The sequence below is a fragment of the Bos mutus genome, chromosome 10 (assembly GCF_027580195.1).
Source record: "Bos mutus isolate GX-2022 chromosome 10, NWIPB_WYAK_1.1, whole genome shotgun sequence".
Classification (NCBI taxonomy): domain Eukaryota; kingdom Metazoa; phylum Chordata; class Mammalia; order Artiodactyla; family Bovidae; genus Bos; species Bos mutus.
Window position 1 is genome coordinate 29,261,662 of NC_091626.1, and position 22,904 is coordinate 29,284,565.

Consider the following 22,904-nt stretch of genomic DNA (forward strand, 5'->3'; position numbering starts at 1 on the left):
TTATTTTTGGGGGCTCCAAAAACACTGCAGATGGTGACTGCAGCCATGAAATTAAAAGACGCTTACTCCTTGGAAGGAAAGTTATGTCCAACCTAGATAGCATATTCAAAAGCAGAGACATTACTTTGCCAACAAAGGTCTGTCTAGTCAAGGCTATGGTTTTTCCTGTGGTCATGTATGGATGTGAGAGTTGGACTGTGAAGAAGGCTGAGTGCCGAAGAATTGATGCTTTTGAACTTTGGTGTTGGAGAAGACTCTTGAGAGTCCCTTGGACTGCAAGGAGATCCAACCAGTCCATTCTGAAGGAGATCAGCCCTGGGATTTCTTTGGAAGGAATGATTCTAAAGCTGAAACTCCAGTACTTTGGCCACCTCATGTGAAGAGTTGACTCATTGGAAAAGACCCTGATGCTGGGAGGGATTGGGGGCAGGAGGAGAAGGGGATGACAGAGGATGAGATGGCTGGATGGCATCACTGACTCGATGGACGTGAGTCTGAGTGAACTCCGGGAGTTGGTGATGGACAGGGAGGCCTGGTGTGCTGAAATTCATGGGGTCACAAAGAGTCGGACACGACTGAGCAACTGATCTGATCTGATCTCATCTGATGCTATCCAGTAGGACCTTGTTATTTACCGTAAGTGAGTTTTAGAAGAAGTCATGTGTCTGTACACACCGCTATGCTTAAAATGGATAACCAACAACGACCAACTGTATAGCTCATGGAACTCTTCTCAATGTTATATGGCAGCCTGGCTGGGAGGGGAGTTTGGGGGAGAATGGATACATGTATATGTATGGCTGAGTCTCTTCATTGTTCACGGGAAACTATCACAACACTGTTAATTGACTATACCCCAGTACAAAATAAAAAGCTTAAAAAAATTAAAAGAAGTTATGTCTTTTTACGCTATGAAAGTTCTGAGGATGTAATTACCAGTCTTATATGGGGCAGGGAAGAACTCATGGAAGTGGTGTTGAAGCTGAGCTTAAGGATTTTCCAGGAGGAATCTGTAGGGTGTTTGGAACTGCAGTGATGAAAGTGGAAGGAGAAAGTCAATAAATATTTGGGCTTCCACTATTTATCAGATAGTGTTCTAGGATCTGGGGGTATAGTGATAAAGAGTCCAAGCTCTCCTTGAGACAGAGAATTGTAGGTATTGATCTGCATGATAAATAAAAGATGTGTGATAAATAACATAAGGTACTGTGGTAGAGAGTATGTATGGGGGAGAACTTTGTCAACCAGCTCAGTCAGGGAGGTGAGGGAGAGGTTAAAAGTACGGAGCAGCTGAAATACGGGGCACTGAGCTGCAGATTAGGAGAGGTTTTAAGCCTGGGTGAGGTGGAGGATGGTGTACTAGAGTAACATATATACAATATATATTATATAATATAGAGTAACAAAATGGTTGGGCTAGAATGCTAGCTCTAAAAGAATGAATAGGGACTTCCCTGGTGGTCCAGTGGTTAAGAATTCGCCTGCCCACGCAGGGGACTCAGGTTCAATCCCTGTTTCAGGAAGATTCCACATGCCATGCTGGAAGCATGCTAAGCCCTTAGGCCACAACTACTGAGCCCGCACCCTAGAGCCTGGACTCCCCAAGCAGAGAAGCCACCGCAGTGTGAAGCCGGTACCGCAACTACAGAGTGGCTCCCGCTTGCCACAAGAGCAGCAAGAAGACCCAGAGCAGCCAAATACAAAGAAAATTTAAAAGAGGGATTGTGTGGTTTTTTTAAAAAAAGATGAAGAGCCCACCTAAGTTGTATGAAAATTATTTTAATAATATCTGATACAAGCCATAAAAAGAACATTAAAAAAAAAAAAACTTAAGCGGAGCCTCCTGAAAACACAGTTGCCATTGACTCCCACCCCTCACTCCACTGAGGGATTTTCCTGATTGGGAAATGACTGACCTTTAACACCAAAGAGGGAACCGGCTGCCTACTGGCGTCAAAAAGCCAAACAGAATTTTCCATACTTTGAAGTATGAAGTCCTCTCCACTTCTCCTTTTGTTAAGTTGGTGTATATAGCTTTACTCTGGCTATTCAGTGAGTTACTCTTACTGAGTAACTTGCTTTCTTCCTGTTAATCTCTTGTCAGTTAATTTGCAAGCCCTCCCCCCCCCCCGCCCCGCCCCGACCCACCCCCGTCCCCACCCCTTTCACTTAAACTTAAAATGGCAGAGGAAAAGATTTCTGCCAGCAGTTTTTGACCCTTGCAGCTGATAAAAAGAACCTAGGGACCTTTTTCGGAGAAGGCAATGGCACCCCACTCCAGTACTCTTGCCTGGAGAATGCCAGGGACGGGGGAGCCTGGTGGGCTGCCGTCTATGGGGTCGCACAGAGTCAGACACGACTGAAGCGACTTAGCAGCAGCAGCAGAGACCTTTTTAAGAAATACTCAATTCCCTATCCTCTCTACCCCACCACTCATTAGTTATCAGAGATGGCCCCAGACAATAGTTTTGAAAGCTCCCCAGGTGGTTCTAATCAGTTCAGTTCAGTCATTCAGTCGTGTCCGATTCTTTGCGACCCCATGAATCACAGCACGCCAGGCCTCCCTGTCCATCACCAACTCCCGGAGTTCACTCAGACTCACGTCCATCGAGTCAATGATGCCATCCAGCCATCTCATCCTCTGTCGTCCCTTTCTCCTCCTGCCCCCAATCCCTCCCAGCATCAGAGTCTTTTCCAATGAGTCAACTCTTCACATGAGGTGGCCAAAGTACTGGAGTTTCAGCTTTAGAATCATTCCTTCCAAAGAAATCCCAGGGCTGATCTCCTTCAGAATGGACTGGTTGGATCTCCTTGCAGTCCAAGGGACTCTCAAGAGTCTTCTCCAACACCAAAGTTCAAAAGCATCAATTCTTCGGCACTCAGCCTTCTTCACAGTCCAACTGTCACATCCATACATGACCACAGGAAAAACTATAGCCTTGACTAGACGGACCTCTGTTGGCAAAGAAATGTCTCTGCTTTTCAATATGCTATCTAGGTTGGTAATAATTTTCCTTCCAAGGAGTAAATGTCTTTTAATTTCATGGCTGCAGTCACCATCTGCAGTGACTTTCGAGCCCAGAAAAAAAAAGTCTGACACTGTTTCCACTGTTTCCCCATCTATTTCCCATGAAGTGGTGGGACAGATGCCATGATCTTTGTTTTCTGAATGTTGAGCTTTAAGCCAACTTTTTCACTCTCCTCTTTCACTTTCATCAAGAGGCTTTTTAGTTCCTCTTCACTTTCTGCCATAAGGGTGGTGTCATCTGCATATCTGAGGTTATTGATATTTCTCCCAGCAATCTTGATTCCAGCTTGTGTTTCTTCCAGTCCAGCGTTTCTCATGATGTACTCTGCATATAAGTCAAATAAGCAGGGTGACAATATACAGCCTTGACTAACTCTTTTTCCTATTTGGAACCAGTCTGTTGTTCCATGTCCAGTTCTAACTGTTGCTTCCTGACCTGCATACAGATTTCTCAAGAGGCAGGTCAGGTGGTCTGGTATTCCCATCTCTTTCAGAATTTCCCACAGTTTATTGTGATCCACACAGTCAAAGGCTTTGGCATAGTCAATAAAGCAGAAATAGATGCTTTTCTGGAACTCTCTTGCTTTTTCCATGATCCAGCGGATGTTGGCAATTTGATCTCTGGTTCCTCTGCCTTTTCTAAAATCAGCTTGAACATCAGAAAGTTCACGGTTCACATATTGCTGAAGCCTGGCTTGGAGTATTTTGAGCATTACTTTACTAGCATGTGAGATGAGTGCAATTGTGCGGTAGTTTGAGCATTCTTTGGCATTGCCTTTCTTTGGGATCAGCATGAAAACTGACCTTTTCCAGTCCTGTGGCCGCTGCTGAGTTTTCCAAATTTCCTGGCATATTGAGTGCAGCACTTTCACAGCATCATCTTTCAGGATTTGAAATAGGTCAACTGGAATTCCATCAGCTCCACTAGCTTTGTTCGTAGTGATGCTTTCTAAGGCCCACTTGACTTCACATTCCAGGATGTCTGGCTCTAGGTCAGTGATCACACCATCGTGATTATCTGGGTCATGAAGATCTTTTTTGTACAGGTCTATGTATTCTTGCCACCTCTTCTTAATATCTTCTGCTTCTGTTAGGTCCATACCATTTCTGTCCTTTATCGAGCCCATCTTTGCATGAAATGTTCCTTTGGTATCTCTAATTTTCTTGAAGAGATCTCTAGTCTTTCCCATTCTGTTGTTTTCCTCTATTTCTTTGCATTGATCATTGAGGAAGGCTTTCTTATCTCTCCTTGCTGTTCTTTGGAACTCTGCATTCAGATGCTTATATCTTTCCTTTTCTCCTTTGCTTTTCACTTCTCTTCTTTTCACAGCCATTTGTAAGCCCTCCCCAGACAGCCATTTTGCTCTTTTGCATTTCTTTTCCATGGGGATGGTCTTGATCCCTGTCTCCTGTACAATGACACGAACCTCATTCCATAGTTCATCAGGCACTCTATCTATCAGATCTAGGCCCTTAAATCTATTACTCACTTCCACTGTATAATCATAAGGGATTTGATTTAGGTCATACCTGAATGGCCTAGTGGTTTTCCCTACTTTCTTCAATTTAAGTCTGAATTTGGCAATAAGGAGTTCATGATCTGAGCCACAGTCAGCTCCTGGTCTTGTTTTTGTTGTCTGTATAGAGCTTCTCCATCTTTGGCTGCAAAGAATATGCAGTCAAGATAGAGAATCAAGTATGAGGAGTTAGATCTTTCAGTGCTTCTCAAACTTTAATGTGTAAGCAGATCACCTAAGAATCTTGTTGAGCTCGGATTCTGAGTCTGTAGACCTATGGGCGGGGGTGGGAGAGGCTTTCCAGGTGGTTCAGTGGTAAAGAAGCAGCTGGCCAATAAGGAGATGCAGGAGATGCGGTTTAGTCCCTAGGTTGGGAAGATCCCCTGGAGGAGGAAAAGGCAACCCACTCTAGTATTCTTGCCTAGAGAATTCCATGGACAGAGAAGCCTGGCGGGCGGGGTCGCAAAAGAGTCAGACAACTGGGCGCACGCGGGCGCGCGCGCACACATACACACACACACACAGATCTACCGTGAGACCCAAGAATCTGCACTTCCAACACGCTCTTCGGAGAAGCCGATGGCACCCCACTCCAGTACTCTTGCCTGGAAAAATCCCATGGATGGAGGAGCCTGGTAGGCTATAGATCATGGGGTCACTAAGAGTCGGACACAACTGAGCGACTTCACTTTCACTTTTCACTTTCATGAATTGGAGAAGGAAATGGCAACCCACTCCAGTGTTCTTGCCTGGAGAATCCCAGGGACGGGGGAGCCTGGTGGGCTGCTGTCTATGGGGTCGCAGAGTCGGACACGACTGAATCGACTTAGCAGCAGCAGCAGCAGCAACACACTCTTAGGTGATATCCATGCAGCTGCTCTACCTACCACACTTTGAATGGTAAGGCTTTAACCAGCCTTTTTTTTTCTTCACTTTTCCTTTTAAATCTTCAGAATCATTTTCACACGAAGGTAACAACTTCCTAGGCTACACAGTTGTGGCTTCATCAATGACTTAAAGAAGTCATTGATACCCATCACTTGAGATCGAGCTGTGAATATAGTGGTGTATCTGAACCTGTTTCTCAAGCCCATGTCCTTCAAACTAGATCCATCATTTTAACTCAACTTTTCCACATTTGGTTTATTCCATTTAAAACTCTTTAGTGTTCAAGGATATACAGTCGCTTGATGTTTCAGGGGTGAGAGAAACCTCCCCTCCACACACACAGAAAGGGCCACTGTGTTCTTTGATTTAAATATCCTAAAGTACCACAAGGTGGAGATATGACTCCAAGAAAAACCCCCTCTGCTTTCTATATCTCTTTCTGCAAGTTTCTTTCTATTTCTGTGTGTCTATTTTCCCTTTCTAGTTGTCTATATTTTCCCATTGTCTTTCTTCTTTATTTGAAATAGTTACTAGCCATTTTCACTGAGCAGGAAAACAATAGGGGGGTATGAAGTAAGTTATGGTGGATTAACAGGCTGGAACTCTATGTAGCTATTTTAAATGTATTCATAAATTCTATAGAAATATGGAAAATGTTTGCCAAAACATTCATTTTTAATTATTGTTAAATACATTACACTGAGGTGATTCTAATACTTTTGCTGCCTACATAAGCAAATCAAAAAACCTATAAATGCCTCAAGGTTAAGAAATCTAAACCTAAAGACAACCAATCACAAATGGCTGACCAGGCTTTCCAAATACTATAACCTTATGCTATAGCCAATCAGATGATTTCCTTGTTTCACTTCCATTTTTTCTCTATAAGGGCTTCCCTGGTGGCTCAGTGGCAAAGAATCCACCTGCAACGCAGGAGATGTGGGTTGGATCCTTGCATCAGGAAGATCCCTTGGAGAAGGAAATGGCAACCCACTCCAGTATTCTTGCCTGGGAAATCCCATTGACAGAGGAACCTGGCAGGCTGTAGTTCATAGGGTCGCAAAAGAGTCAGACACTACTTAGCAACTGAACAGCAGGAACAATTTCTCTATAAAAGTCTTTTCCCTAGTGCCTGTCAGTGGAGTGAGAGCTCTTACTCACTTCTGGCTTGGTAGTGCCCTATTTGAATAGATTTTTTTCTCAAATAAACATATTTTTTTTAATGCCTCAGTTTTTTTTAACATTATTTTAACATTACAAAATGGTGTGTATTTTATCACTACGATAATATTTTAAAGTGCAGAAACTAAGAGAGAATGATGGAAAAGTAATATGTAAAACTGAAAGGTCTTTAGGATTTTTCTCTCTCATTCACAGATTTTCTATATTATATCATATTTTCAATAATTAAAAACATTAAAACAAAAGGACTCAAACGCTTAAGAAATGAAGATTTTCTAGGTGACAGGGTTAGGAATATATTTTCTTTTATAAAATTTCAATTTGATGTTTTTGGGAAAATAACATATCTTATTAAAAGAAACAGGTAATAAAATTTTTAAAATATATATTATTTGTAAGAGTATCAAAAAGCACCAAATACCTAGAAATAAGTGTGATGAAAGATGTACAAGACAACTACAGAAGACGTAAATAAACAGATATACAGTACCAGGTTCAAGACCTAGAAATCTTAACATAAGTAAGATGTTTGTTTTTTTTTCTTCCAATGTTTCATATTTATTACTGGGTCTCAGACCGATAGTGAGGAAATAACATCAGGAGCCAAGCATTACAGTAGTGATGTTCTCATTGTGATTTGGCTGCTTAAAAAAGTGGTCTTAACATGTGTGCCACACATGTTAAGACCACTTCTTATAGACCCAGTTTGCTTCTTATAGACCCAGCTTGGTTCTTCTCCAATGTCTTCTCTTGGAGTTGTACCTGATTTTATTGCCAGTTTTCATTCGAATCCATTGAGGAATGGGACGATTCTGCTTTTGTTTCTTGGCCAGGAATCGCTTGATCCTGAAAGTCTTGTGAGAAGACATGGTGAGGAGAGAACTCAACCGCACATAGGATGGCGGAGAAGAGAAAAGAGTCATAAGTAAGATGTTAAAAAATAAATAAGCAAAACAAAAGTTAAAAAAAAAAAAAAAAAAAAAAAAAAATAAGCTACAAGAATATATTGTACAGTACAGGGAATATAGCCAATACTTTATAATAACCATAAGTAGAGTATAATCTTGAAAAACTGTGAATTACTATGTTGTACACCTGAAACTTATATATTGTAAGTCAACTATACCTCAGTTACAAAAAACAAGATGTCAATTCTCCCTAAATTGATTGACAGATGCAATCCAAGCAAAATTTTTGGTGAAAATACAAAGAACCTAGAACAGCCAGCAATAGTCTTGAAGTAAAATATTTCAACAGTCTTGAAGTAAAATATCACTGTTGAAAGACTTAACACTATGAGAAATCAATGCCTACTGTGAAGTAATGAGACAGGTTGATGCTGGCACAAGGAAAAACAAAAGAGAACAGAACATAATGGAGTCTGAAAACTGGTGTCACAGAGAATTATTGTCCTTGGTGTGGGACCCCCCTCCCCAGCATTTGGTGTCAGAAGTGTTGTGAGTGTGGTAGTAGTGTAAGAGTAAAGGAGAAACACAGTAGACCAAGTTTTTTCTAAAACAGTTTCATATATGTAATGTAGTACCAAAAGAAATCTCACTAAAAAAAGCTATAGAAAGAGGCATATCCACACTACATAGATAATCCAAAATGAAATTCTGGACAAAATGAAGTGTTATATTTACCTTTTTTTATGCAAAGTAAATTCTTTCTTGATCAATTTCACAAAATTCCAACAAGCTTTTTAAGTTCTTTTGGTTGGCTTTTTAAAAATTGAGGTATAATTTTCATCTTTTTAAAACCCTATTTCTTTGGAATTTCTTTTCACTTAGATGGGCCTCTACTTTTTCTCCCCTATGAGTAAGTGGTCCTAAATTAAGTCTACTCTCAGTTAAGTAAGTGTTAGTGTTTGTTGCTCTGTCGTTCCCGACTCTCTGAGACCCCATGGACTGCACCCACCAGGCTCCTCTGTCCATGAGATTTTCCAGGCAAGGATTCTGGAGTGGGTTGCCATTTCCTTCTCCAGGGGGTCTTCCCAACCCAGGGATCAAACCCGGGTCTCCTACACTGCAGGCAAATTCTTTACCGACTGAGCTACAAGGGAAGTCCCCCTGAAAATAAGAAAGTGAAGTCACTCAGTCGTGTCTGACTCTTTGTGACCCCATGGACTGTAACCCGCCAGGCTCCTCCATCCATGGGATTCTCCAGGCAAGAGTACTGGAGTGGGTTGCCATTTCCTTCTAGCAAATCATTACTGCTATATCATAAGAAAAAGAAACAATAAAAACTACAGAATAAGACAGTATTCTTAGAAAAATTATGCCATCAATAAGTGTAAGTAAATACTAAGAGAAAGCTCTATAGAAAGGTTTTAAGAATCTAGCATGGGGATTTCCCTGGTGGTCCAGCGGTTGGGAATCCGCTTTCCAATGCAGAGGATGCAGGTTTAATCTCCGGTAGGGGAACTAAGATCCCACGTGCTGCAACAACTGAGCCCACACACTTGAGAGCCTGTTCTCCACAACTAGAGAGCGCCCCAATGTCACAATGAAGACCCATCACAGCCAAAAAAAAAAAAAAAAAAGGAATCTAGCATGGGCCATAAAAGTAAAAAGTTATCTGAATTCTTTGGCTAGATATTTTTCTTACTATTCATAAACACTCAGCTTCCAAGAACAACTTCAGCAGTTGAAGTAAGTACCCGTTTTATCAAAAATAGGTCAGATTAATCCTGTATATTGCCACCACAATGCTCAATTCACTCAAATATATTTCCTAGTTCTTGTAGCCAGAACTCTTTGGAAAGTGTAGCAAAGACTGGCCAGTTGTTCACCAAATCATTTTTCTTTCACCACTTGGCATACTAATAGTGTTTCCCAGCCTCCTTTGAAGTTACATATATCCATGTTTATGAGTTCCGTGGGTCGAAGACTTGGCCATAAAACCCTCCCAGGAATGATCCTCTATGCTTGCCCACTCATCTGTTAGATGCAGATCAAATGGAAGGGAACTTGAGGAAGCCCCAAGAGATTGTGAAGCCACTAAACAGAAGGTGCCTGGGTCCCTGAGTTATCACCAGGCAGAAATGATGAGTCATTTGACCAGAAGCACTTAAATGGACTATAGACAGACAATAAACCAACATTTATTGTTATGCTACTGACATTTTATTTTCATAGCAGTTAGTACCTTGACATATACAGGGTATGTGTTTCTCCTACTTCCTTTCTCTGCTTCTCCACAACTCAATTCACTAGGGAATTAGTTGTGAGACTCCTTTAGTGACCCTGAAAAAAGATATCATTAATAACACTCCATGGAAAAACTTGCCAATTGCTAAGTTTGAATTCTTTTCGTCAGCCCACCCTCCCTTGCTGCTATATTCTATCGACCTTTTTAAAAAAATTTTGTATTTAGTTAGTTCTATGTATTTATTTATTTGGCCTCACCAGGTCTTAGTTATGGCACGTGAACTCTTAGTTGCAGCATGTGGGTTCTAGATCCCTGACTAGGGATTGAACCTGGACCCCCTGCATTTGGAGCACAGTTTCAGCCTCTGGACTGCCAGGGAAGTCCCCTCCACCGAACTTTTGAGGCTGATGAATACTTAGAAGTCCAAAATTGAGAGCTAAAAAATATATATATCACTCCTTGCTGTCTTTACAGGGTTATGGTCGTGAGAACTTATCACTTTATATCCCAGGCAGCATCTAAGCAAATGGCAAATACCCAGATTTCAATTTCTACCGCAGATAAGCAGGTCAAGAAGACGATCTGATAGAGCAAAGTGATTATAAAGATTGTGGAATTATATTACCATACTATTTGTCCCTAGAATTTAATATTTAATATAATAATTTAATATTCAAAAAATTAAGTATTTTAAATACTTAAAGTAGTACTTTAAATAGGTGTCTTAGGTGTCTTTTTTCAATGACTCTAGAGTGGTGAAATTCTGAGCATGCATAGGTTCTTCACTTTTTTTTTATTGTCACAGATACTTTGTAAATCTAGTAAACCTAATGGACCCCTTATCACAGTACTGTTTATAAATGAACACACAGAATTTCAAACATAAGTGAATTAAAATAGTTATCAGAATATTTTAAAAAATGTCTTATGGTAATATGTGTTTCCACTGACACATTAAATAAGGAGATCTAGTAGTTGGTCTCGGAGAAGGCAATGGCACCCCACTCCAGGACTCTTGCCTGGAAAATCCCATGGATGGAGGAGCCTGGTAGACTGCAGTCCATGGGGTCTAAGAGTCAGACACGACTGAGTGACTTCACTTTCACTTTTCACTTTCATGAATTGGAGAAGGAAATGGCAACCCACTCCAGTGTTCTTGCCTGGAGAATCCCAGGGACGGGGAAGCCTGGTGGGTTGCCGTCTATGGGGTCACACAGAGTCGGACAAGACTGAAGTGACTTAGCAGCAGTAACAGTAGTTGGTCTAATAATTACTGCAGAAATTTTGAAGTAATGAGTGGAAATGACATTTTGAGATAATTATTATGAGATGAAAATATCTGTGGTTTCTATCAGTGACAAAAATCACAAGTATTACTAATACTAATTGGTTTGTTTCATAATCAAAAGAAATGTTAAATTTCAATTAGAAGTTAAGAAACTAAAGATAAAACTCTGATTTTATCTATGGTGTGCAAGTTAAGAACTCTAGGACTAGTGGGTTCCCCAAAACGCTGAACGTGTTTATCTCTGAGTAGTGGAAATATGGATGGTTTAAATTTTTCTTCTTATTTTTTATAACCATGTATGGTGACGATTTTTTAAAAATTTATTTGACTAAACTGGGTCTTAGTTGTACACGTGCATAATCTTCAGTCTTTGTTGTGGCATGCAGGATCTTTAGCTGTGGCATGTGGGATCTAGTTCCCTGACCAGGGATCGAAGCCAGGACCTCTGCCTTGGGAGCACAGTCTTAGCCACTGGACTACCAAGGAAGTCCCTCTTCTTTTCTGTATTGTTCAAATTTTCCATAATAAGCAAACATCACTTTTATCATTATAAAAGACATCACATGATATTTACAAAATGAAAGGGGTGTATTGGTAAGATTAAGTATACAGAAATAAAATTGGAGAAACAAAATAATGCTTGAAGAAAAAGGAAAACAAAATCCTGGGTGAAGATGGAGAAACTGAACCTGACTTTCATCAGGATACAAGCTGATGAGACCTTTATACCATTCATCTTTTTACACAAATTCTTTAATACACGATGCTGCCTCAGGGTTGAAGCACCATAATTCTTTTAACGGGCCACACGGGCACTCTTGGGCCACACTTCAAATAAAAAAGAAAAGGGAATCCACAAGTCTCTATTACTCATGAGCTTAGTAATTTTATTATCTATACCTTCTGCATCCTTCACTCTTGCTAACCCTTCCAGCCAGGACTTGTCTGCCTACTCAGTGCTCCACTTAGTGGTCTGGGAGAGAAAACTAGGCAATGAAATCCAGACCCCTTACCAGGCCCTACAAGACTCTCCTGGATCTGACCCCTACCTACTTCCCTAACTTCCAACTGCATTTCCCTCGCATTCGCCTCTCTGACCTATCGATTCCTCCAACAGCCAATCCTGTTTCAGCCTCGGGGGCTTTGTCTTTTCTCGTCCTCCTTCCTGGCAAATTCTTCCTCTAGCGTTCCCAGAGACCAAGCCACCCCTGCAGGTCATATTACTGCAACAACACTCCCTGGAATTATTTCTATATTGTTTCTCAATAAGAAGGAAGCTGATTGAAGCCAAAGACGTTGTCGATCCTGTTCACCTCTGTACCTTCAGCACTTAAAACGGCACCGGAATGAATGAATAAATGAGTGGTATGAACGAATACCTGCTGACTGCCTCCTGGGGATGCCCTCTAGCTTGGAAATAAAAATCAGTTTGTCGAGCGGAAAGCACGTTAATAGCGGTTTTTATCTGTCCGCTCAGGCACTGGCACCCCCTAAGAATCTCGGTGATTATATACGCTTAGAATTCCGGCCGCGCAAGGCGTGAAAAGACAGCCCCTCAAGAGCCTTCCCCGTCGTCCGCGCCGAACTGCGGCTGCGCGCCGCCAGGGGAGGGGCGTGGCCAACTCCGCGGTGGGGAAGTGAGTCCAGAGCCAGCGAGAGGACGCTGGAGGGCGCGCTAGAGCGGCGCGGCATGGCCGGGCCTGGGGCGGGCGAGCCGGCCATGGAGGACAAGCGAAGCTTCTCAGATATCTGCGGCGGCCGCCTGGCCTTGCACCGCCGATACTACTCCCCTTCCTGCCTGGAGTTCTGCCTCAGCTGCCCTCGGATCTCTTTGCGCTCGCTCACCGCTGTCACCTGCACCGTGTGGCTGGCGGCCTACGGACTCTTCACACTCTGTGAGGTAAGGCCGGCCTCGGAGTCGGGGCTTGGGTTTGGAAGGATCTGTGGGGTCTTAGGCTCGAGCCCAGAGCTCTCACCGGACCCTCCTACAGTCGTGCGGCCTGGAGGGCAGAAACTCCCTGGTTTTGGGGACGCCATTCCACTGCTGGACAGCTCTCTTCCTTCCTTAACGTTGAGTGAACTTTGCGCTCTTGTACTTTATCCCCGCTCCGGGGTCGCTGCTCTCTGCGCTGTGGTTCCACTCAGCATACATCTCGTCCTTGCTCGACAGCCTAAAACGTTAACTTCCATGTGCTCTGTGTAGTACAGGCTCACGGTAGTTCAGTTCCAAGAGTTTAGAGAACTAGGTGGACGGATTGTCCTCACCCATCCCTTCCACTCTTCACAGGAGTCGCTGCTGACAATACCTTTTACAGTCTTCGAGAAACTGCCTTTGCCTCCACAGTTCTCATACGCAGGTTAAGAATCTCTCTTTTCAGGACAGTCTAACCTCCCGCACCCCACAATCACTACCCCACTTCCAAGTATTTTCTAAAGAACTGTTGAGATTGCAGAGACGGGTGGTTTTGTGCTTAATTTCCAGATTGACTCCTATCAGTGTTTTCTCAGGTTCAGTTTTCACACCTCTAAAATGGAATTGATACCTGCTATGCCAACGCCACAGCATTGTGAGGGTCATATGTAGCAGCATCGTGACAACTCTCAAATGAAAGGAATCATCCTAATTGCCCTTTTCATTTTTAACTTAGTCTCGTATGTAGTGTCCTGAGTGACATGTCTTATTCCAGGAGTGATCTGACCAGAGCTAAGTATAGCAAGGCTATTTGTTTCTGTAATTTGGGTATGGTTTTCAATACTGCATCTATTTGTTTTTCTTAAAAAAAAAAATTGCTTTTTTTATTTTGGATGTGGCAGGTAGTTGCAGCTGCTTGCTTATTATAGTTGCTCCGTGACCTGTAGGATCCTAGTTCACCCAACCAGGGACCCAACCCCCATCCACTGCGCTGCAAGGTGGATTCTTAACCACTGGACCACCAGGGAAGTCCCCCACTAGCTTTTTGAAAAAGCCACTAGAGCATATTTCAGAGCATGGTTAATTTAGTGTAGATATACACAAAATTTAGACCCTTATTTGTATCAGTTGTATCTAAAAGTTCATAAGTCAGTTGAACTGGTTGAAATGCCAGGACAGTTCTTCCTCCTGCCCCCTAAAAAATTTAATATATAATATAGTTGAATTTCAGTACTAGCCTGAGTTCTTTCCGCATAGTCATGTGAGGAGGCTGCTAAGTCGATTCAGTCATGTCCGACTCTGTGCGACCCCATAGACGGCAGCCCACCAGGCCCCGCCGTCCCTGGGATTCTCCAGGCAAGAACACTGGAGTGGGTTGCCATTTCCTTCTCCAATGCATGAAAGTGAAAAGTGAAAGTGAAGTCGCTCAGTCGTGTCCGACTCTTAGCGACCCCATGGACTGCAGCCTACCAGGCTCCTCCATCCATGGGATTTTCCAGGCAAGAGTCCTGGAGTGGGGTGCCATTGCCTTCTCCGTGAGGAGGAGGGAACAGATATTTATTAAAGCCCACTGAGTGCCAGCTGCCTTACTGAATGTCTCATTTCAACCTTAGAAGAAAACCGAGACTTAGAAAGAGTAGTAGCTTATCTGAAGTGATAAAACTAGTAAATGGCCTACTGGGGCTTCAAACCCAAGGCTGTCTGATGGCTTGCTTAGCAGAATTTTTAAATGGGAGGTTTGTTCTACACCAGCTCCCTTGTGTACTTATCTATCTCATCCTGGTATATCCTACTTAACCCTCATCAATGTCCAGGGCTAAGTAACCTTACCTTCCTTTAAACTCCACTGCAGCACTTCTTAAGGGCTCTGTGTACCAGAATTTCTATTTTTCCTCCTATTCAAAACTATTAATCAGAGTACTGAATCTCAGCTTGTATAAGAAGAAATCTGTTGGAGGAATTCATTAAAACATGTGGCTTTACTTCAACCCAAACCAATATTGAATTGTTAGAATTTCAGAAAGAAAAATTAAGTATAAAAAATGCAGGGGTAATAAAGTTTTGGGCAGTGATTACTTTATAGGAAAGCTGATATGGGTCAGACCCCCTAAGTAAGCAGATGAACTTACCTACAAAATAGAAACAGACTCACAAACTTAGAAAACAAACTTATGGTTACCATAGGGGAAAGAAGGGAGGAGGGATAAATTGGAAGTTTGGGGTTGATACATACACACTACTATATTTAAAATAGGCAACTCACAAGGACCTACTGTATAGCACAGGGAACGCTACTTAATATTTTGTAATAACCTCAATAGGAAAAGAATTTCAAAATGTGAAGATATATGAATATGTATAACTGAAATCACTCTGCTCTACACCTGAAACTAACACATTATAAATCAACTATACTCCAAAATAAAATAAAAAATTTAAAAATAATATTAAAATCCCCTAAGTATATACTTGTTCTTCATTCCTTCTTTCCTCCCAGTTTTTTAATTCACAGTTCTATTAGAATTCTAGGTTTTTACCTTACTTATTTCAACCTGGAATGTTCTTTCCCCTTCCTTTTCTCAGCTAAGTATATCTGTCAATAATCACCACCTCCTCAGCACCAGTTAAATCCTGCTTCCTTAGAAGTCTTCATAGGATATTCCTGTGTGCTTTAATCTCTCTCTTTCTTGCTTTTTCTCTCTCTCTGTTAATCCTGTCTTAGTCACTCTATATCATAGTATTCTCCAAAAATATTTTATATATTTAATCTTGCCTCTAATAAATCTGTAAGGGCCAGAACATAAGTTTATCTCTCTCCATTCTTCCATAATGCTTATTCAGTTCACATTATGTACAAGACACTGTACTAGGTACTAGACATTTAATTAACTCAAAGTAGATATTTCTGGGCCCATCAAAGACCCAGCACATAGATTTCTCCATCTTCCATTTGTAATTAACAAATAATTATCTAGTGCAGAGGTCAGCAAACTTTTTCCTAAAAAGGCCAAACTAAATATTTTAGGCTTTGCAGGTCTCTGTCTCATATTCTTCTGTTTCATTTTATCAACCCTTCAAAAAATGTAAAAAAAAAAAAAACCAAACAAACCAAAAATAGTTTTAGCTTAATGTGGACCAGACAAAAGCAGATCACAGGCCCAAATAGTTCCTAGACTTCTTATCTAACTCTTAACTATGTGTTATATATAAAGAAGTAGAAAGGTACTTTGAAGGAAAACCAGAGCTAGTCAGTAGTTAAAGCAGTAAAAACAGATTTCATTCAGAAACTGTTGCAATGGGAGAAAAGAGACTTCAGTATTGAAGGTTGGGTTCAATTCTGCATACCTCAGGGATCAGTAGAAATTTATAGCCAAAGAGCAGGGTCAGTGGTCAATGGATACAAAATTACTAAAAGGAAACATGAGGAGTAAATGGGGGATTCTGGCTAAATTGATTCAACAGGATTCTTGCTGAAGGCAGGCCAGGGTGATCAGATAACCAAGGTGAGAGTCTTCTCTAAACTCACTTAGCAAGAGTCTTGCTATAACTTGGCCAGCAAGGCCTGCATTGTTCAACAAGAGTCTCATTAGAGTTAGTAGGTCAGAGAGGATATCTTGTCAGTAACAAAGATTAGTAAAACACCTCCTGCCTTCAAGGAATGACAGCCATAAATTAGTGAATCTCTTGTGATTCTAGGTCATCAATGATTTTTTTTTCCTGTGCCATCCTTCTAAATAGCTTTTGGGAAAAAAAAAAAAGGAAAACAAACATACCTCGATAGAAAAACACACTTCAACTTCAGAAATGTTAAAAGGTTGTAAATGTTAAAAGGTTCTTAGAATCAAATAAATACCATTTCGGGACTCTTAACACTGTCCTTAGTCATTTCAGCTAATCAGTCAGCCTTAACATATCACTCAGTCATAACCCAAAACAACCAAAAGGGCCCTGAGTAGTAAGATCTTTATTATTTAACAAAACCAGAAGTCAAGATGAAGAAGGACTCTAGAGGGCATAAGAGGCTCGGTTGATTTTAGTTTTTTCATCTTACCAATCTTCTACCCTTTACCTGTCCTCAGCCCAGCTTTCCACACAGTTTTGGCAGAGGCCTTGTAGTTCTGGGCATCCAAACTTTAGGATGAAGGGGCCTTCTCTTCTTTAGACCTCTTTCTTGAGATGGACTTAGTTTTCTAGAAAGCCTTCCAGCAGACTTCCCCTCATATGTCACCGGCTAGAGTTGTGCCATTGGTCCATTTCTGAACCAGTCGTTTGCAGGAGTGTTGGGAAGCAGGAGTGGCTGTTGAGTGTTATCTGCTGCACTGTGCTAAGCATGTTATTATTTATTGTGTTCAGTCTGAGATTTTGCTACATGTTTTACTGATGAAAGGTGAGAAGAAAAAATCTGAGTCCTTAAGTTGCAATTTTGGAAGGAAAATCTCTGAGAGCAGTGTGATGGGTATCCTGCTGAGGGAGGTTCTTCTCCCCAGACCTGTCCATTTGTTGTCTGGGTGTGTCTTATCATGTGCTTTCCTAGCATTGCAGAGCCCACATAAAAGTAGCTTCCTCTTACTTCACGCACGTTCTTCCTATCCATTCACCTCAAGGAGAACAAAGGTTTTTTTCCACATTGTCTGGAGTTGACTTATTAACCAGCAGAGAAACACTTGATAATCTTAACCGCCTGTGTCTGGCTCTCTCTTCAGAACAGCATGATCCTCTCTGCTGCCATCTTCATCACTCTCTTAGGCCTGCTTGGTTACCTCCATTTTGTAAAGATTGATCATGAGACTCTGTTAATCATTGATTCCCTGGGTATCCAGATGACCTCATCCTATGCCTCAGGCAAAGAAAGTACCACCTTCATTGAGATGGGCAAGGTGAAGGATGTCATCATTAATGAGGCTATTTACATGGTAAGTATTTAAATCAGTAAATGTTACAGGCCTCCCTAGAGGAGGCAGCCCATGGGGTGTGTCTGGATCTAAACTGAGTCTTAATACCTCAAGTAACGATGTCACAGAATTAAACTTTAGGGCTCTGTGTACTAGTACTTAGAGTGTTTTCTTTTTGGCTGGCATGTCTTTAAACCATAAAAGTAAACTTGTATTGAAAACATATGCCCTTTATTCTTATAGAGATGCAGTAGGTTTTCATGGGTAGGGAGTTAGCATTTCAACTTTATTTTCTAGCCCAGCTTCAGAATCATCTCTGGTTGTTGTTCTTTTGTCTTTTTTCCTCTAAAGAATGAGAATATACCCTTCTCTCAGTTCAGAAGCTATCAAGTGCTATTTATGAAGTTTTGAGAAAGAAAACTGAGTTTCACCTAGATCTCTCCTTATTTGGTTTATTTTTCTTACAGCAGAAGGTGATTTACTACCTCTGCATTTTATTGAAGGATCCAGTGGAACCACATGGGATATCCCAAGTAGTACCCATCTTCCAGGTGAGCACAGAAGACTTTTCTTAAGTTTTTTCTCTAGAGAAGTCCTTTACCTTACTCCTTCTCTGAGCAGATCCACTGCTTCTTAGGTTCAGTAGGAATGTGATCTTCTATTGTCAAGAATATTTGAGGATTCCTGAGGGATATTTTTACCAGGAATTAGAATGTTATTTCAGAAATTCCTTTCTGAGGCAGATAAAACTTTCAGAAATATTAGGAACCTATACAAATTCTAGAGATAATAATACATATATAGCAGCTTCTGCGGAGAAGGCAATGGCACCCCATTCCAGTACTCTTGCCTGGAAAATCCCATGGACAGAGGAACCTGGTAGGCTGCAGTCCATGGGGTCGAGAAGAGTTGGACACGACTGAGCGACTTCACTTTCACTTTTCACTTTCATGCACTGGAGAAGGAAATGGCAACCCACTCCAGTGTTCTTGCCTGGAGAATCCCAGGGACAGGGGAGCCTGGTGGGCTGCCGTCTATGGGGTTGCACAGAGTCGGACACGACTGAAGCGACTTAGCAGCAGCTTCTGCGTATGTATCATCATTCATAGCAGCAGCTTCTGCATATATATCATCATTCACCTGCTTCGATTCTGTCAGTCTGCTAGTATGTGATTTTTGTTGTTGTTTAGTCACTAAGTTGTGTCCAACTCTTTGAGACCCCATGGACTGTAGCCCCCTAGGCTCCTCTGTCCATGGGATTACACAGGCAAAGATACTGGAGTGGGTTGCCTATTTCCTTCTCCAGGGGATCTTCCCGACCCAGGGATGGAACTTGGGTCTCCTGCATTGGCAGGATTCTTTACCACTGAGTCACCAGGGAAGCCCAATATATGATTTTACATAAATGTTACTGATCCATACAGACTGCTATACGCTATTTGGCGTCTTGCTTTTTTTTTTCCAGTTAACTCTTTTCTTTCTTTTTTAATTGAAGGATAATTGTTTTACAATGTTGTAATTGGTTTCTGCCATATAACAATGTGAATCAGCCATAATTGCTTTTTTAATATATTTTTCATGTATCTACAAAAGCCATTATATTTATTATTTTAAATAATTATATCATCATATCAAATATTAGTTTATTTAGCCACATCATTTGCTAGCTTTTAAAACCACATCCAGATTATTTTTTGTTTTGCTCGTATAAAAAATACTTATACAAACATAATTACAGTCAATTATTTTATAGGTATGTAAATCATGTATGCAGTTAATTCTGCCTCACTGCCTTTTTCACAAAGGATTTAAGGCAGCTAAGCTAAAATTCTTTTGAATTTATCTCAAAATTATATTAAAGCTTATGAATACTTTCATAGATTTTAATAGTGTTTGAGATTTGGCTCTAGAGATTAGACCATACTTTTGGGAATTTGTGCTTGTTTTTATGTAGTCTTGTCTAACAGTAGTTTTAGCTATTTTTTAGTTTAGTATATATTAAAGGAATTTAGAGTTACTAAATTTGTATCTCTTTAAATAACAGACTTTTATATTTCCTTGTATTACCTATCAGTATTTTCTGTTTTAAACTATCCATCTCCTCTATTAGTCAAGCAGATACTACATATTGATTATGCATTATAACAATTTATTTTAGGTAGCCAACTTTTATTAAATATGCTTTCCACATACATTTTTCTCATTCTGTGGCTTTTCTTTTGATTGTATTATATTTCATTATACAAAATAATTTGCAGTATTTACATATCAAAGTGCCCTTCTTGTCTCTGAGAGCTGCTTCACAGCTTGCGACACTTCCCAAGAGGGTCTGTCCTTGTTACTCCCCTTTCTTGCTCTTAGGTGGATATCATGAAATTTAGACAGATTAAAAACTGTCTTTTGAGCTCCTGCTTCCCACAGTTCACAGGCTGGGCTGTGGGCCTGGTTAAGGATCACTCCCAGCAAAGTCCTGTGAGGCCTGAACTTCCACCTCTCGAGCCCACACCTGTGCCGTTTAGACCCCCCGGCTTGTGGGTGAGAGATCAGGGTTGCACTTGGACACAGCACCACTCATCAGTCTCTTATGTTCATCTTGACTCTGCATTTCTCCCCTTTGGAATTCAGAGTGCCAAGCCCCGGCTGGACTGCTTGATTGAAGTGTACAGGAGCTGCCAGGAGATCCTGGCACACCAGAAAGCTGCATCAATGAGCCCATGAGTCCCAGCATTCAGAAAGCCAGTATTGTCTTCCAGAGGAGACTCCTAAGCCACAGTGGTTGGCTTATTTTCTGTATTTTAAACCTTCAAGTGGACATAGTCTGAGAAACCAGTATGGATGTGGTGGATCTCAGAGCCATAGAGAAGGTGACTGAAAACTTAACTTATTGTGTGATATTGAGCAAAGTATTAATGTTTATTTTAGTGTTCCTTTTGTAAGGTTTTATTTATTTTACCAATTGAGGGGAGACCTTGAAACTCTATGTTAGGAGTAATGCTGACTAAGCGCACTTTGTGAGCACACTTGGGCTTACTTTTTGTTGGAATTTATAGAAAATGGGAAACTGACATCAGCTCTTTTGATAAAGATAATTTTCCAACTGTGCAGTGTCCCTGTATAAAAGTTAGAAAGAAAAAAAGCAAGCCCTTCAGGGACTGGTCAGTAGGAAGCAATGTCCTACAAAAGTCTAGTCTCTGTCCACCTAGCTCCTGTGTTCTGTACAGGGTTACTTTATGATGATTCTCTTAATAAACAGATATTCTTCCAAGACATACACCACTGCTTGGTTCAGACAGCTGCTTTTTATTGACAAACATGATCGTGGCATTTCAGTCAAGGGTGTCAAGTACATTAATACTCTTGTTACTCAGCATTGTCTATGACTCCAAAAACTTCTTTTTCCAAGAGGGATGAAACAAAAAGCCAGACAGAAATTTGACTTTGGTTCCCAGACATGTTGAAGAAGGATAAACATACATACTATAGAAGCCTTTGTTTATAAGGTTGTTTCTTTTGTATAAAATCAACAAACTAGGGAGGATTCCTGAAGGGCTGGGAAGAAGACAGGGCAGGGAAAACAGCTTGACCCTCCAAACTGAGTAGGAACACAGTTCCATTCCTGCTTACTTTTTCCTTGGGATTTTTTATTTTAACTCCTGACATCAGCTCTTTTGAAAAAGATAATTGTTCCAACTATGCAGTGTCCCTGTATAAAAGTTAAGAAAGAAAAAAAGCAAGTCCTTCAGGGACTGGTTAGTAGGAAGCAATGTCCTACAAAAGTCTAGTCTCTGTCCACCTAGCTCCTGTGTTCTGTACAGGTAGTTCTGTACAGGGTCCTGTAGATAATATCCTTATTAATAGGATATTATCCTTATTTGGATAGGATAATATCCTTATTTGTCTTAGAGATATTCAAGATATTACAAAACCAGAGCTGTAACTTCTGCCTTTTACACCAGCCCTGGAAGGGTTATTCAGGATTCTGTGGGACATATGACATGTGACTTGTTCGAGGTAGAAATGTCTCAGCTAAATCCCAAATCGTGGGGGAAAGGGAGAAACCAAATTGGGAGGCAGCTATAAAATTGCCAGCCTGGCAAAGTCCAGTTCATTTAAAAGAGGCAGACACTCTGATGTGCTGCCTTTTTCGTCATGCTTCTCAGTTTAAAGGGTGAGAGGGGAAGCTTACAGCAGCTGAGGTGTTCAGATAAACTAGTTCCAGCCTTGCAGTTTTTGCAGTGTGCCCCCACCACACACTTTGTTGGGGTTAAAGGCTTGGTTCATAGATGCTATTGCTAAACTCATGTAGTTTGTTCAGCACTTTATTGAAAAATGATAAGGCTGAGTTAGAGCTATGAAATAAAACTCAGTTTCTCCCGTGTTGGAATATCAGAGTATAAATGAACTCTTTCGTCTTTTTTTTTTTTTTCCCCTGTCAGGGGAGGGCGGAGACAAGACCATCTCTGCACTCAACAGCAGGTCTCACTCGGGGGTGGGGAGATATTGGCATCACCAGGAGGCAAAAGGTGAAAGAAACTTTCAGTCAGGCATCAGATAACACATGTGTGTGCTCTGCCCTCAAACTAATTCCCAGTGCAAGTTCACTAGAAGTCTTAAGCAAATCCTCACAAGCCTGGAGGGGGGATCTTCTGTTTCTGAGTCATTTTTGGTGGCCTCACAGAGTAGCAAAGAGCAGGATGCATTTGCTTGGTTTTTCAATGAGCAGGGGAATAAGTGATGCCCACCTTCTACAGTAGTAAGCACAGCCTTCACTGAGCCCTGTCCAGTCGTTAAAATGAGACAAGGAGAAGCCAGGGTAGACCCACCCCTGCCCTTGCTTGTACTCCGTTGCGCTGATGGTCCAGTGTGAGGAGACCAGCTTCATTCTCGGGGGACAGTACCTTGTCCTGCAGGGGCAGGGGCCGCTGCCCCGGAAGGGCGCCACTGATGCCTCGTGTGTAGCAGGGGAAGGGGAAAGGTGGGTCAACTCCTTTATCTCCAGCCCCGCCAACACCTCTCCCGTGTGGGAAAGGAAGTCCAGCCTGAGTGA

At 41.4% G+C, this 22,904-nt stretch overlaps 2 protein-coding genes across 3 annotated transcripts; one reads left to right on the plus strand and one right to left on the minus strand.

The window, feature by feature from the left end:
- Positions 1–7,291: 7,291 nt before the first annotated feature.
- On the minus strand, positions 7,292–7,525 carry LOC102285565 (large ribosomal subunit protein eL39). Its single transcript, XM_005905725.3, has one exon. The coding sequence runs from the start codon at positions 7,482–7,484 to the stop codon at positions 7,329–7,331; it is 156 nt and encodes a 51-aa protein (XP_005905787.1). The 5' UTR covers positions 7,485–7,525; the 3' UTR covers positions 7,292–7,328.
- Positions 7,526–12,685: 5,160 nt separating this feature from the next.
- Positions 12,686–21,124, plus strand: PIGH (phosphatidylinositol glycan anchor biosynthesis class H). Of its 2 annotated transcripts, none has more exons than XM_070377670.1 (4): positions 12,686–12,953; positions 17,669–17,878; positions 18,328–18,408; positions 20,483–21,124. In XM_070377670.1, the coding sequence occupies exons 1-4, from the start codon at positions 12,744–12,746 to the stop codon at positions 20,573–20,575; spliced, it is 594 nt and encodes a 197-aa protein (XP_070233771.1). In that variant the 5' UTR covers positions 12,686–12,743; the 3' UTR covers positions 20,576–21,124. The 2 variants fall into 2 exon arrangements, with proteins under 2 accessions (XP_070233771.1, XP_005905786.1); XM_005905724.2 differs by having other exon boundaries at positions 12,690–12,953; positions 18,325–18,408.
- The last annotated feature ends 1,780 nt before the right edge of the window (positions 21,125–22,904 follow it).